At 40.5% G+C, this 14,898-nt stretch overlaps 1 protein-coding gene across 1 annotated transcript; it reads left to right on the forward strand.

Annotated features, from left to right (window-relative positions):
• Positions 1–2,051: 2,051 nt before the first annotated feature.
• Positions 2,052–3,475, forward strand: LOC147428288 (uncharacterized). Its single transcript, XM_086497627.1, has 2 exons — positions 2,052–3,000; positions 3,098–3,475. Exons 1-2 carry the CDS (start codon positions 2,350–2,352, stop codon positions 3,368–3,370), a joined length of 924 nt encoding a protein of 307 aa, XP_086353753.1. The 5' UTR covers positions 2,052–2,349; the 3' UTR covers positions 3,371–3,475.
• The last annotated feature ends 11,423 nt before the right edge of the window (positions 3,476–14,898 follow it).

Raw genomic sequence — 14,898 nt, forward strand, 5'->3', positions numbered from 1 at the left:
GTAATGCACTCGCTCCGAACGTGTTTTATTAAAGAAGGAAAGCTTACCGGTTTGAAGTCACACGATTGGCATAAAATGTGTCAGGTACGTTCATAGTGGACTTTAATATCATTGCATAAAATGTGGACTTTAATATCATTGCTATACATACTTTACAGTTTATCTTACCGGTTGCCATTGAGGGATGTTTGTCTCTCGACATCCGTAACACAATCTACAAACTTGCAAAGCTGGTGCAATGGATCTCACAAAAGGAGATCGACGTAGACTCCATACCATTCGCCAAACTAAATGCTGCGGAGCTTGTGTGCATGTTTGAGAAACATTTTCCTACTACAATGCTAACCATTCAGGTGCATCTTCTTGTTCACATAGTTGATGAGGTGGAAATAGCTGGCACAGTTCATTCCAGATGGATGTTCTTCTTAGAGCGTTTCATGAAAACGCTTAAGGGATATGTGCGTCAAAAGGCACGTCCGGAGGGTAGCATGGCAGAAGGTTGGTTGGTATCAGAGTCCCTAGTGTACATTGGAGAGTGGCTAGACGGATTTGATAAATCCCGGGACACGCTATGGCGAACCATAGATGATGAGCGCATATCTGGGATTGTCATGTGCAATCTCGGTGTTGAGAAGAAGATGACGGAAGATCTAGAGGCTAAAATCAACCGATTTTGCATGCTTCACAATCCAGTGATGCAAAAGTGGATTTCACAATATGAGGATGCAAAGCAAGAGCGACAAAGGGCACGAATCGAGTGGAGACGGGGAAGACGACCACCGATGCACTATCCAGCGGTTCTGGAGAGCCTACCAACCTTCATGAGCTTAAGATGGTTGCACAACCAATTGAAAAGCGCACAACAATGCGGTGACGAAGTGACTGAAGAAGAGTGGGAGTACTCTCGGGGTTGCGCGACCAAGGTAAGTTTGCAATGTACGACTAGCAAGTGACTTTATTTATAAATGTTTGAACGGCCACTCATAATCTTTGTTCGTTGTAGTATAAGTCATACACAGCAGCATTGTGTAAAGGTCGACATTTTAGGGTGGAACGAATCGACAAAAAGCGTTTTACTCAAGATTGTGGAATCATGGCAAAATTTGAACAGTCTAGTCGACGACGTTCCTCTGATGCAGATCCTGTGGTGGCGGAACTCACTTACTTCGGCACGCTGCAAGAGATTTTGAGGATCGATTACAGAGGATTTTTTGTCGACTTATTCGACGTGCAATGGTTCAAGATTATCATGGAGGGTCGCAACGCTACTGTGCGTAGAGGAGAGTCTGGTTTTCTTGAGGTGGATTCTACTAAGAAATGGACTGACCTAAGAGACACTTTCGTACTACCCGAGCATTGTGAACAAGTAAGTATATAAATAGTTAACATCCCCCTTTTACAAGTTATGTGCTTGAAAGCTCTCATGTAAGTTATGTGGCTCTGGCAGGTAGTATTTCATCCTACAAAGTCTACATCAAATTGGTGGTACGTCATAGAGGTAGCCCCTCGTAGTGCAAGGACGTATGAAGGCTACCATGTGCCAATCACAACGACATCAATGGAGGAGATTAATAGAGAAGATGCTCAATCAGAAGCCGCTGCGGTGGTGCCAGACGAGCATCAAGATGCTACTACTCTATATGGGATGCATGCAGAGGAGCTACAAAATGAAACAGAGGATATGTGTTTAAACGGAGAGCTCTATATAGATATAGGAAGTTATGCTGAGTTATGCGAGGATGAGAGAGAGATCTCTTAAAGCCACAAATATTGTATTTGAACAATTTTGCTCCGTGCTGTAAAAGCTCTGGCTCTCTAAGTACCTTCCATGGTGTATAACGCTCTTTTAGACTCGCGCTCACATCTTTTGATTGAAAATTTTGAGTTTTCGACTTGCCTCTTCTATCACTCGATTCATTGCGTCATTGTATTTATATGCGTCATTACGTCATTGTATTTAATGGTCTTTGCGTCATTGTCTACTCTATTCATTCAATATTAAGTTTAAATATTCGTGTGTTTAATGCAGGTATGGATGATGAGGAGTTTCTTTCTTCTTTGTCACCGCAGCAGAGACAGTGGTACGTGGAGCGTCATCGCTCTGGCGCATCATCGCGCGTTCCTACACCATCCGCATCTCCCTCTCTTTCGGAGCATTCGGCGCGCTCCGAAGCTTCGGCGTCGACGAGACGAGCGTCACACTCGTCTAGACACCGGCGCCCTAGTGGTGGCGGTGGCGGTTGTTGTGGGGATTCCGCCACCGATGCCTCCACACCACCTCGTGTTCGACGAGGCTCTTTACCCTCCCCTTCTTTGCCCGCCCCCACACCAGCCACAGCATCGCCGCCTATGCCAGGTTTTGCACGGCTGACTGTTCCTAGAAGCTACACACCTCTACCTACTCCGCCAGGAGCCACCCCACTCGACACTCCTCGCTTCGGGGCCCAGACGCCGGTGGAGACACCTGACGTCCGTACCCCCATCGACACGCCGCTAGAGACCCCTGCCGGGACACCCAGGTTCACGCGTCACCGGCCAGAGGGCTTGCCTTACTCCGTCGACATCAACGGCGGCATCATCATGGATGATGACGGCAAGAAGGTGATCTCGCGCATGCGTGGTCTTTGCTCTCAGCTGTTTAGACACTATATACTAAACAAATGGAGTGAAGTACCAAGTGATTTAAAAAACAGAGTCATCAGCATACTTCATGATGAGTTTCCCGTTCCAACACGGGATCAGCGCTTCAATGAAGACCTGATGAAGATTCGAATGCGCGAATACTGCAAACACAAGCGTTCCGAAGTGCAAAAAGCAATCAAGAATGGGTGGAACAGGCCAGATTGGCTGGCCAAAGAAGATTGGAAGAATGCGAAGAAAGCAGCGCGCGAGAATCCTGACAAGTGGAAGCAACAAAAGGATGCAGCCAGAGCGCGAGTAGAGGCAGGGAGCTCGCACCACTTCGGGAGTGGTGGATGGGCATCATTTGAGGCCGATTTTGTAAGTCTTTTCACATTGCTCTTTATGCATGTTCGATAGTTTAGGGTTTATGAGTTTTTTAGTTCTAACATAATGAAATCTTTGTATGTTTTGACAGTGGTCGATGACAGGACGTGATCCCACACCGTACGAGCGCGAGTACGCAGGCAAGAAGGGCTTAAACGCCCTGATGGACATTCTCAGTTCTCGCGGCGGCATGGTTAGTATTAGGGTTTACTCTTTTTTATTTTTTGTATTGTTTTATAAATGTCGTTATATGTTTATATTTACTGAAAACTGTCTTATTGTCTTTTTTTGCAGAATCCGACAGATACGCCGCTTGGACGCGATGAGACGTCTGACTAAACGACGTCAGTTTAGCCATAGCTAGATAGCATTAGTTTAGGGTTTCTCATAGCTTATGTATCATGAGACGGATTTTATACGTCTTTTTGAACCATGTATATTATTACATTTGTCACCGCAGTTCCTTTTGCCAATAAATTCTTTATGCCTATGATGTTGTACAATTGTCATTATTACATTTGCCAATCAATTCATTTTGCCTATGATGTGTACAATTGTCAATTTTGCAAACAATGCGTCTTGTGGGTGACTATTTTGGGTCTCTTATCTACCTTTGCACTTTTTAAAAAAAAGTGAATCAAGTACAATATGGTTGATGGGTGGCAGGGCATTGAATGCCCTGCCACCAAAAAAATATTCTCTCGGGCGTCGCTATAAGCGTCGCTATTTATGGCTCTGTAGCGTCGCTATGAGCGTCGCTATAGTCTTCTGTGAGACCGTCGCTATAGGCGTCGCTATATGCGTCGCTATATAGCGACGCTGATAGAGACGCATATAGCGACGCCTATAGCGACGCTCTCGTAGCGACGCTCGTAGCGACGGTTTTAGCGACGCCGGGGGTTATAAAAACCCAATGTATTTCCGTCGCTAATAGCGTCACAAGAGCACACAACCTCTTGTAGTGCTCATAAGAAACATCGTGTGCTTCCGTACAAGCACCACGTTTGGCATACATATCGTCTAAGGCATTGCCTCCATGACATCATTTTCCCACATCCCCTGATTAGCAATATCACCGTGAATTCTACTGCCCACTCTAGTGTGTTGAATAGCACCATGGCTTCCAAGAGGCAAGTAGCTGTGTCTGTCAAGGCTAGGCATACTATAAAAATTGCTTCCGCATCAGCCCACATTTGGCATACATATCGATTACCCCACTGCAGTAAGCCATATGAATTTGATTGATCAGGGCGGTTCGGAACCGGCCCCCGGCGATATTTAAACTGGTCATATCTTGCCAACCGAAACCCCGATTGACAATCTGAAGAGACCGACATGCTCCTAAAAATGAGCACTTCCGACTCATGCATTTGTTTCATCTTCGAGCTTTTATCAACAGGTGCTCAATCCGGTACGGATCTGCTACTGATTGAAATTAAAACTGTTATAACTTCTTATCCGTAGCTTCGATTGACGAGCCGTAAAGACAGGCATGTAGAGTCCTTCAAGTACTTTGAGATTGATTAATAAAACCCTAGCTATGACCACATTAATCATACTCAGTATGTGGCATTACCAAGAGATATTTTGGTCCTTAGAGCCCCATCTGATACACTTTTAGCTTAAAAATTGGCTTGTTAGCAAGCCCTTATAACTGTTGAACAATCATGCATGATTCAAATACACCTAATCGCCATTTCTTTGCTTATTTTCTTGTCATGGGAGCGAAGCGGCACGACATCGTGCAAGGCTATAGAGGCACTCATTTTTCTTGTCGTCTGTACACTAACAATAACTCCCAAGGATTTTATAAACATAGAACTGATGTATAAAGTAGAGTGCTATTTGGTTATTGTTTGGCATGAATGTCTCTTGTCGTATGAATCTTTGTAGCAATACTCGTGTGAGCCCTTTGTGTTGCAAATCTCATAGCTTTACGGGAGCTGATTTCTTTGCATTGCTGCATAAAGTGGTTTGGATTTAGCTTCCTTGCACTCTTTAAGTCTAAGAGGCTTGCCTTGCAACCCGGACTCGTCTTATTTGATTTTAGCATTAGCTTTGAGGTCTTTCTCTTGGCCATAGTGCTCTCTCTCTTCTTTGTAGATGGCATGTACTTCAACGTGACTAAGTTTTAGTTCCATAACTATCAATTAAGAAAATATATCATCATTGAAAAGACTTATCGTGAATTTAACAAGTCATAACTTTTAGATCTTGAAAGAAAAAGACAGGATAACTTAGTCATGCTACAAGAAAGAGATAAAATACATATCACCATGTCGTTGGAAAGAGACAAGATAACTTGATCAATTATATAATTTACATTTGCAACTAGAGAGGAAAATAATCAAATCGTCACTTTAATCATCATCTTCTCATAGACCAAAAATCATTACAATGTCATAGCCCCCTCTCTGGGCATCGTTTAGACAGAGAGAAAGATCAAAAGAGTTAGGCCGGGTTGAGGGATTGTTTTGCTTGCCACTCTCAAGGTGGATAAGTACATTGCTTAAAAAGTATCTTTTGTTTTTCTCTTGTGGCACTAACATGCACTTCAAGAGTTTCTTACAAGTATGACATATGAAGAAGATGTCCATGGATTTATTTCAGGGAGGGGGATTAGTAGATATGCATTCTGGGGTGGCCTATGGAAAATCTCTCTCGTTCTGCTTTCTAGTTTTTATTTTCAAGTCATGAAGATAAGGAAAGCATGTCGTTGTTTTGGTATTTGTACATTACCCCCAATCCACAATGCTTATATAGACCCCCTTCTATCCAAAATGAAGCATCATGTTGCAGGAGTGCTGGTCATTGTGGCGATAGTTGTGTGCATGTAGATACTTCAAGGTCTGAAAAAAAAGCATTTATTATCTACAAATTACTATTTTGGAATAGATCTTTTTCTCATTCAATGTTCACATAATTGCAAATGGCAGGTTGGCTACCATCTTCATTGCACTCTTTTATCCATTTCTGTACATGGACGCCATTCCAAAAACGTAAAATGAGCATTGCACACTCTATGTGGTGGACCATGGCAAGTGGATAAATAATGCCGTGATGAGCAATGTCCAAAAATGTGGCTTCATCTTTAACCTGCTGATCCACTGTGGCTTTGTCTTTAACCTGCTGATCCACTTGTTCCTTTTGATGCTCTTTCTAGCTTCTCATTGCTCTTGAACTCAGTATACAACTGTAGCATAGATTGTATGCGGGTATCTATGCCTGTCAAAGTAATGATTTCAAGATTTCTTTGCTCCTGGAAAATCTTTATGATCTATTCAATAGTCTTCTTGACCATATATGTTCAATAATGAACCTGATGTCATTATAGATATGTCAACAGCAGCGGGCGCAAATACGAGAAAGATCTTCTCAAATACACGCTTTGCTAAGTCCTCTAAGAATTGGTAATAATGCTTTGGAGCAAAGGGGTTTAGGCAATGACAAAGATCAAGCTCTAACATGTGATGAAAGTAACGTACTATAACTTTGAAGGCCAATTTTTGTTGATGTTTTTCTAGCTTGGTGTTTGCCATATCTAGAAGATACAATTTTAAAACATAAACATTATCAGAGGAGAGTGTAAACTATCAAAATCATGCCATGTGCCTAAACCATAAACAATTGACATAATTTATAGCAAACAATGATATATTATAATTACAAACCATACATTATATAACAGAGAGAGGAGAACACACAAAGAGAGAGAAAGAGAGGTGAGTAGGCGAGGATTGTGAGGGATGCTCATCATAACAACTGGAACCTATTATGTGCATTATAGAATACACATAAAGAACTGGAATACATGTGAACAACCCATCTTGTGTGAGGTACACTTAGTCCTCGACGTTGTTTTAATGTTGATTGATAGCTTAATAAATCTTATTGATGAAGTGTATGGAACGCATAACACAAACATGAGTGGACAGTTTAATAATGTCTGGTTGTGGTCAAACATCATTTATATTTACATCCAAGACATCTAGTGATGAGTGGCATATCTACGTATCAGAAAGTACAAGGGCAAGACGTGTCATGCTAAGATGAAGAGGGCATAGGTGTGCATCTCTCCACTTTTAGGTAGATGAACATAACCCTCATATTTCTATGTAATAAAAGTGATGATGCGACTTAATATAATCCCTGATGAAGTGTGTGGAACTCACAACACAAACATCAACAGAGAACTTAACAATTTCATATGCAAGCCAAATATTGTATGTATATACATCCAAGACAACACCAAGTCATCTAGTGATGAACAATGACGTGTATTTGGAGTTCGAAGCACAAGAGGAAATAGTGCCTCACACATAGATGAGAGGGCATAAACTATGCATCTCTCCAATGTTTGTTTGATGAGCAGAACTCTTGTGTTTCTACGTGGTACAAATGATGCTTTGACCTCGTCTAAAATTGAGAAACCTGTAGGTTACTCTAAAGTGGGAGGTGTAGCATCTATCACGAAATTCTAGCTCAGCTCTATGGTGAGAGATATACTACACAACCCCACGAGTGAGAATCTAAGTCTATCCTAAAACCCTTCCCTATAGTGAGCCAAGTGGCTATGTTGAGAAGACAGAGAGATGATACGCAGAGAGTGCAACCCCCAAGTGTGTAGAATACACACACAAGATGGTATGTATATAGAGGGGACCCAGGGCTATATTTAGAGTATCTTCACATATAAGATCAATAGCCCCTCTCAAAGAAGGGTCCCTAAATGTGGATGAAAAAACCCTTGGGGGCTCAAGGGAGTAACCCACAACCCTATATATTGAAGCAGTCCGGGGCGGGCAACAAGAAGAGCAACCTCTAGACACCCTTCAAGGCTCCCGTGCTGCTCAATGGGGCTGGGGCACAACACAACACAAACCAAAACAACAAACCCATAGCAAAATCCCAACTACACAAGGGGCACCACCTAGTTTAAGAGCGAACTAGGACGCAAAAGAGGAGAATCGTTAGAGAAACCCACAAACAAGCAAGTAATTTACACTAACCCTAACACCAATGGAACACTCTCACACACTAAAACACGAGAGAGAGAGAGAGAGAGAGAGAGAGAGAGAGAGAGAGAGAGAGAGAGAGAGAGAGAGAGAGAGAGAGAGAGAGAGAGAGAGAGAGAGATGGTGCTTGGGCTGCTTTGAAGTGTATCGTTAATGATCAAGCAAACATAAATATATATATGTAAGAAAGAGAGAGAAGGGGGAAGGGGGTGCTTGTTGCACTAATGCCTTCTTACAAATCTGTCATGACCAATCAAAGTGAGATTAGTATTTGTTCAACATAGCCTGAGTAAATTACACCACAACACATCACAAGAAAAAAACCACCTAAGGCCAGGGGAGTCCTCTCCACCCTGTCGCCCTCTTACAGCATGTGGGATTTATGACTAAATTGATAACAATACCCGGAGACAAGCTATCAAGAACTTAAATAAAACACCAAGACACTTACACATCATTATTGTCCATGACTTCACGTTGGAAGGGAGACAAGGTATCCATGCTTAGTCCAAATTCACCCTCCTTGATTCAGCAAATGTTGGGCTTACTCTAGTAGGAGAAATGATAGATTTCCTACTCTCAATTTAATGATCACTCTCTCTTACAATGGCATAGAGTTCCCTTGCTAATCACCCCTAATACAACACATACATATGCCTAATGCCAATGAGATTCCACTCAAGAGCTCCTTCTCAAGAGGTTGAACTTGGCTTCTCAAGCTATAGCATAGTGCTCTTTCTTCTCCCCCCTTTTTGTGCTAGCTACACCCTCCTTTTATAGCAATTTTGAAGGCTAGGGTTACTCCTCTAACCATGGTTGGGTTAGATTTTCAGCAATTTATCTAATTTCTTTTGCTTGGAATTATCAAGAAGTTGGGGGGAAAGAGAGAGGAGAGAAATGGACATGATAGGACTTTTCATAGTGGGTTAGTGTTAGTAGAGTTAGTATTAATTTACAAATGGAATTGGATATTTACAATGGGAGTATCCATGTAGGATACAAATAAGGAAGAAAAACTCTTAAGAGGTAAGAAAAGGTGGATTTCTTACAAGGTTGATGCTCCAAGTGTCTTGAGTAGGGCCAATTTTGACGCTTGTTGACGGTCCACTAGCTTTGACGGTACATTTTTTCTCCACTCTTGAACTTCTTTGAGAGACAAGGTAATTGAAGCTGAGTAATCAACCACCATGATGCTGTCTTTTAAGAGAAGAGGCTGAAATTTGTGGTTTTTTTGATAGATATGGGTAATTTGGAGGAGGGAAAATGAGACTAAGTGGTCAATTTTGGAATGGAATTGTGTGTGGGAGGTATGAGTTCACCATGGTTTCTCTTATTCTTCAAGGTTGAGGAGAAGGTGAGTAGGGTGCAGAGAGGAGTGGTGAGAGAGGTGGGGATGATGAATGGAGAAGTGTGTGTGAAAGAGGAAAATGATAAAGTGGAAGAGAGAGTGTGGCTGCATAGCATGGGAAAACTGGGGTCCACTAATAAAATCATAGCTCACAGCTCGTAGCTCAAAAAAATATGAAAAAATTTGAGGCAAAAGTTCAGCCCACGAGCTACAACTTTTGTTTGTATCACCTTTTCAAATTTGGAGAGCAAGTGAACTTTAAAAATTCAGCAAAACTGACCGTTTTTTTTCACTGCACAAGGTCCTTGTGGGGTCCTTCTTTGGATGATTCTTTTGAATACCTCCAAGAGTGAGCCCTCCATAGTGTATGTATGCATGCCACCTACCCTTGACCTTATTTGGTAGGTCTATAATTGAAGATATTGTTGAGATCATGATATAAGTGAATAGTACAACTAAGAAAATCAAATATTGAGGGGTCTAAAAAATATGTACATGTCAAATATAAATAATATAAGTGGAAAAAATATAAAGGGGTCAAAAGAAATCTCTCTCATTATGAGGCTAGCATTGGGAAGAGAAGTTTTGCCACTCGCAGTAGAACCATAAGAAGTGGCTGCGTTACTATTACCACCTTTTCTTTGAGAAGCAATAAAAGCCTGCTCAACTGCATGCTGTCTAGTCCTGTTTTTTTTGGAAAGCAACTCTTGCAATAGCAATGTGCATAATGCATCAAACTTGACAACTTCACGATTTCCTTGGGTCATAAGTCTCCAGGTACTAGCAAAAGTCTGGTAGAATGTGGTAAGGCATGAAGAACAGTCTGTACAAGGGAACTGTCTGAAATGACTTCACCTGTAGAAATAAGTTTCTCTTTGCTATCCTTGACACCAGCAACAAGGAAAGTGTCCATGTCATCATCCTCATGCATAATCCTCGACTCTAGCTCTTTACGCAGCAAAGCAATTTTAGCCTCATTGCGACTTGCATAAAGACCAGCCAAAATATCCCAAGTCTGTTTTGCAAATTTTGCCAAACGAATGTGAGGAACAATGGTGCACTTCACAGACAATGCAATCAATGCATGAGCATGTGCATCCTTTACATCCCAAAGAGATTGTTCCACCATAGGTAAAACGACTCTAATATTAGCAATTCTTGCAGCAAGACTTGCAACATCCTCAACATCGCCAGCATCCTCCGAACCAGGACGTACATCAATGTCATGCACAATATTCTAGATGCCCTTTGACATAAGAACATGTTGCATCATGTAAGTCCACATAGGATAATTGTCCCCATCCAACCTGTCCTTAGCAACAAACATTTTGAACACATGTGTGTTGTTGGAAGCATGAACCATAGAAGATTGTAAGACACCTATTATGCAGAAAACAACATTGACAAAAATTCTATACAAAATGACAAAATAGCATGTGCAGTATTGCATGTAGTGGAAACGGAGGCCGAAACGAGCTCAAATTGACCTGCAAACGCTCGCCAAAGCTCACTAAAATTAGAAAAAATGAGCAGACTTGTGCTGGAGCTGCTAGCGACTAAGCCTGAGAGGATGCAACTTGCTCTGATACCAATTGTTGGAATTAGGGTTGCAGAGAATCGCACACAGCTTAGAGAATATGAAGGAAGCTTAGGAATCTTAAGGCACACAATAGAGAGTGTGCTACTTAGTGTGCAATGGAAAGGTAGATAGCCCTAGAGTGATGGGCGTATATACAATTGTCGTGGGAAAAAACATCTTAAAGAGGGAAAAAATGCCTCGGCAGTCCTAGTGTGTTACACATGCAAAAGGATCTGTGTAGCATGCTCACTACAAACCTACAGTAAGTGATTCCTATCCATTCATATCCAGCTATTGGCAAGCTAATGATACAATTTATGTTTTCATTTGATAATTCTTTATCATTCTTTTGTCTACTTTTGAAATTCAAATGCCAAACATAAGTCAACTTTAAGAAGTATCTTGGATGGAAATCATGCTTATTGCATGACCAGTGATTGGTATATAAGTAAAAAAATAATTTTAGTATTCTTGACACGGACTTGTTGATTTGAAAGTATATGACACCCTATTTCTTATTCAAAAGATGCCATGACTTTACATTTTTTATAACACTTGGTTTGCATTCTTCATGTCCATAAGTAAAGATTTACTTTTATTTTAGAAATCGCATTAATGGTAGAGTGTTGAGACATTCACTTTGTTCTCTAATTAAGTTGATGCCCATGCATTGTACATAATTGTGAGAGTTTTGTTATGTAATGTTGCCTTTAGAATTTGTGAAACTAATCTTTTGTTTTTAGACATAGTCATGGTACCTCTTCTAGCCATACATTGGACCTTGTGCTATTCATTATTTGATATGGATGTATCAAATGTGATGCAATGTTTTCAAACCGGCCTTTCATTGTTACTTTGCTAATTGAACTAATCATTCATTTTCTACCCTCATGTACTATTATTGTCAAAGAGCAATGAGAGTCGCTTTGAGAAGTACGAGGTAAGGAGACAAGACGAGAGTAGTTCTTATCAAGAGAACTACTCATACTTCTCATCAAGAGAAGTATGAGAAGGTACGTGCCTCCAGATATTCAATTTCACTTGCTAACATGCCCAATGCATATTGTTTTGACCACCTACTCAATGTAGCTTGTTCATTTAGTTTGGTGCAAAATGTGGCCTTTAGAATTAGTAAAATCAATCTTTTGGCGCTCAAAATTGTTAACGTCTCTTTACTAGCCATTAATTACATCTTATATTATTAACTTGATTTTCTATGGTATTTGTTATTTGGTGTGGATGTAGCAATTGATGACGCAATATTGTCTACCCTTTCATCGTGTCTTGTTATGTGCATCAATAATCTACTTTCTTGTTTGGCATATCCTACCTATATTACCATCATAGGACAATGAAATTGGCTTTGAGAAATACAAGGTGCTAAGACAAGAGGCTAGTAATCCTATCAATGTTAGTTTGAGAAGGTATGCGCTTCTAGATACTGAAGTCACGAATTTGGCTTGAATTTTTAATGTATCCATTTTACAATGTAGCTCATTGATCTATCAGACATATTGTTCAGGTTATTTATACACTAAAATTAAATTTCTTAGACATAGTATACATCATATGGTCCTTTCAAAAACTATCTGCTAGAGTATCATAATTTCGTATGCATAAGAATGTCTACTCTTTAATCATAACTAATTGATCATTTCTTCATAAGTTGACTAAGCACCAGCTCTGTGTAACATCAAAGGGAGAAAAATTTTGACTTTGAAAAAGATGATGTCATAGGATAGGAAAACAATTATTTCACAATTTTGACACATTGCACAAGGTAAGCCTTTTATGAATTAGTTTCATTTATTTGATATTAGTTTACATTATTCTCGAAGTTCATGAATCATTGTTGAAGTTGTAACACTCTCTCTATCTACCTCTCTCTATGCCCTCTTTATCTACCTCCTCTCTATCTAGATGTGTAGATTAGGTAAAGACTAGGGTACAAAGAGATGTAGATAGATCACTAATAATATTCTCTCTCTCTCTCTCTCTCTCTCTCTCTCTCTCTCTCTCTCTATGCCCTCCATTCTCTATCTACAACATTGCAACCCTAGCCTTGTCTTTCTTGCATCATCCGGCAGGCTCCCCTTAGGGGAGGGGCTACCTTGTGGAGGAGCGTTAACACAACCTTTCCCTCTCAACCGACACCCCCTTGCCCACAAATCTAATCATTCCCATGATTTTGACTTTGTCCAAGCTACCGACAACCATGACTTTGTCTGACTAGCCCGACCGACCTCGACTCTAATGGAGCTGCCCTCAACTGTTAGACTCGTATTGAGAACCAACTTTGACTCTATTTGGTCTGCTCATGACTCTCTAGCAGTGTTTCTCTGAGTCTCTCCATAGGAAGCATGTGCCTATCATGGCGACTTGAGCCTCATCTCAAGGAAAGCCTACATTCTTTGGGGTCATGGTGTTAGATGCTCAGCTAACAAAGTCCAAAAAAGAGCATCAAAGAGACACCACTCTCAATTTTGTTTCCAATTGATTGTATAAAAAACCTTTATATTAACTATAAATCCTGCAAAGTCCAAAACCGTTGTAATGTTACTGATTGCCAATGAGTGTAAAGGGCCAAAGGGATCCAATACTTATACTTAATGCAGTTCTTAAGCCTTGTTATTGAGCCACAATAGCTAGGAATCCATTCTTTAAAACTTGGCTGAGGTATAAAAGACAACTTTTGTAATTTTGACCTGAGTTTTTAGATAATGAAAGTGAGCGTGCACCGCAAAAGCTTACTGTGACTCTATAGTTTCTTCAGCCCTTCGTGTCTCTCTCGTATGGTGCTTCATTGATATTCCAAGAATACCAATGCATTCGTAGGTGAAAGCTCTTTCATTTAATGTAAATTTTTTGCGATGAAAATGTGTTTTTAATCGTGCCCATATATGAGCTATTTTTGCTTCCTATGCACATTACATGCACCAAAACTGGTTTTTGCCCTTGGGAATAGATAGACCACCACATGTAGAGGAATCCATAGAGTTATTTGGAGGTCGAAAGTGATTGACATAAGATAGGATTTTTATCTTATGCACCATTTTGTCCTAGTGTCAAAAATGATATTTGAGTACGTGAGAGTGTTGAGGTTGTTGAATCGGAGGGAGAGAGTGCAGGTAGACGAGAAGAGAGAGACACGACACCATCTTATGCAATCCCCAAAGTGTGTGTAGTGATCACACGAGATGCGTTTATATAGAGGGGACCAGGGTGCTATATATGGAGATAGTATATATAGCTCAAAACCCCCACTCAAATGAAGGTCCCTAACTGTGGATGAAAAATCCCTTGGGGCTCAAGGGAAAAACCCACAGCTCTATATATACCCACCGTTATATTAAAATATTTTAAATATACATTTACATGTTCAAAGGAGCTACATCACTCTTGTTTTACAATGTGTCTTTTCAAGGGTCTTTAACAATCCTATATACAATTGAATCGATGCAAATTCTTCAATATCTTTGAAAAACCTTCGATATCTTTGTGCAACTTGAATATCTTTGAGCCTCTTTACACACTGCTTGATGTGACTTTCATCCTGTAAACAATATCAACTCAAGAAACATATCGAAACGTAAAGGTTAGAAATAACCACAGCACATTGTCCTTGGAGACGGTTCGCGAGGCCGTTCTAGAGACGACATAGAGACAACCATAACGACGATTCAATCACATATGCAAACGACATAGAAACAAACATAATATCAATGTAATCACATGTGCACACAGATATACAAAGCCGGCATATAAAAACACGATGGGGCCCCTTAGATTATTTGTATTTCATAACATAAGATTGACGAGATGATAAGGTTGATGGCACGATAGATTTTCAGTGGTGGCTGACGAGAAGATAGAGTTTGAGTAGCCAGACGAGATGATAGTTGTTCAGTTGCTAAACGAGACAATAGATTTTTAGCTATGCCAATCCGTCA

This window comes from Adiantum capillus-veneris, chromosome 23 (assembly GCF_014529385.1).
Source record: "Adiantum capillus-veneris isolate H3 chromosome 23, ASM1452938v2, whole genome shotgun sequence".
Lineage (NCBI taxonomy): Eukaryota > Viridiplantae > Streptophyta > Polypodiopsida > Polypodiales > Pteridaceae > Adiantum > Adiantum capillus-veneris.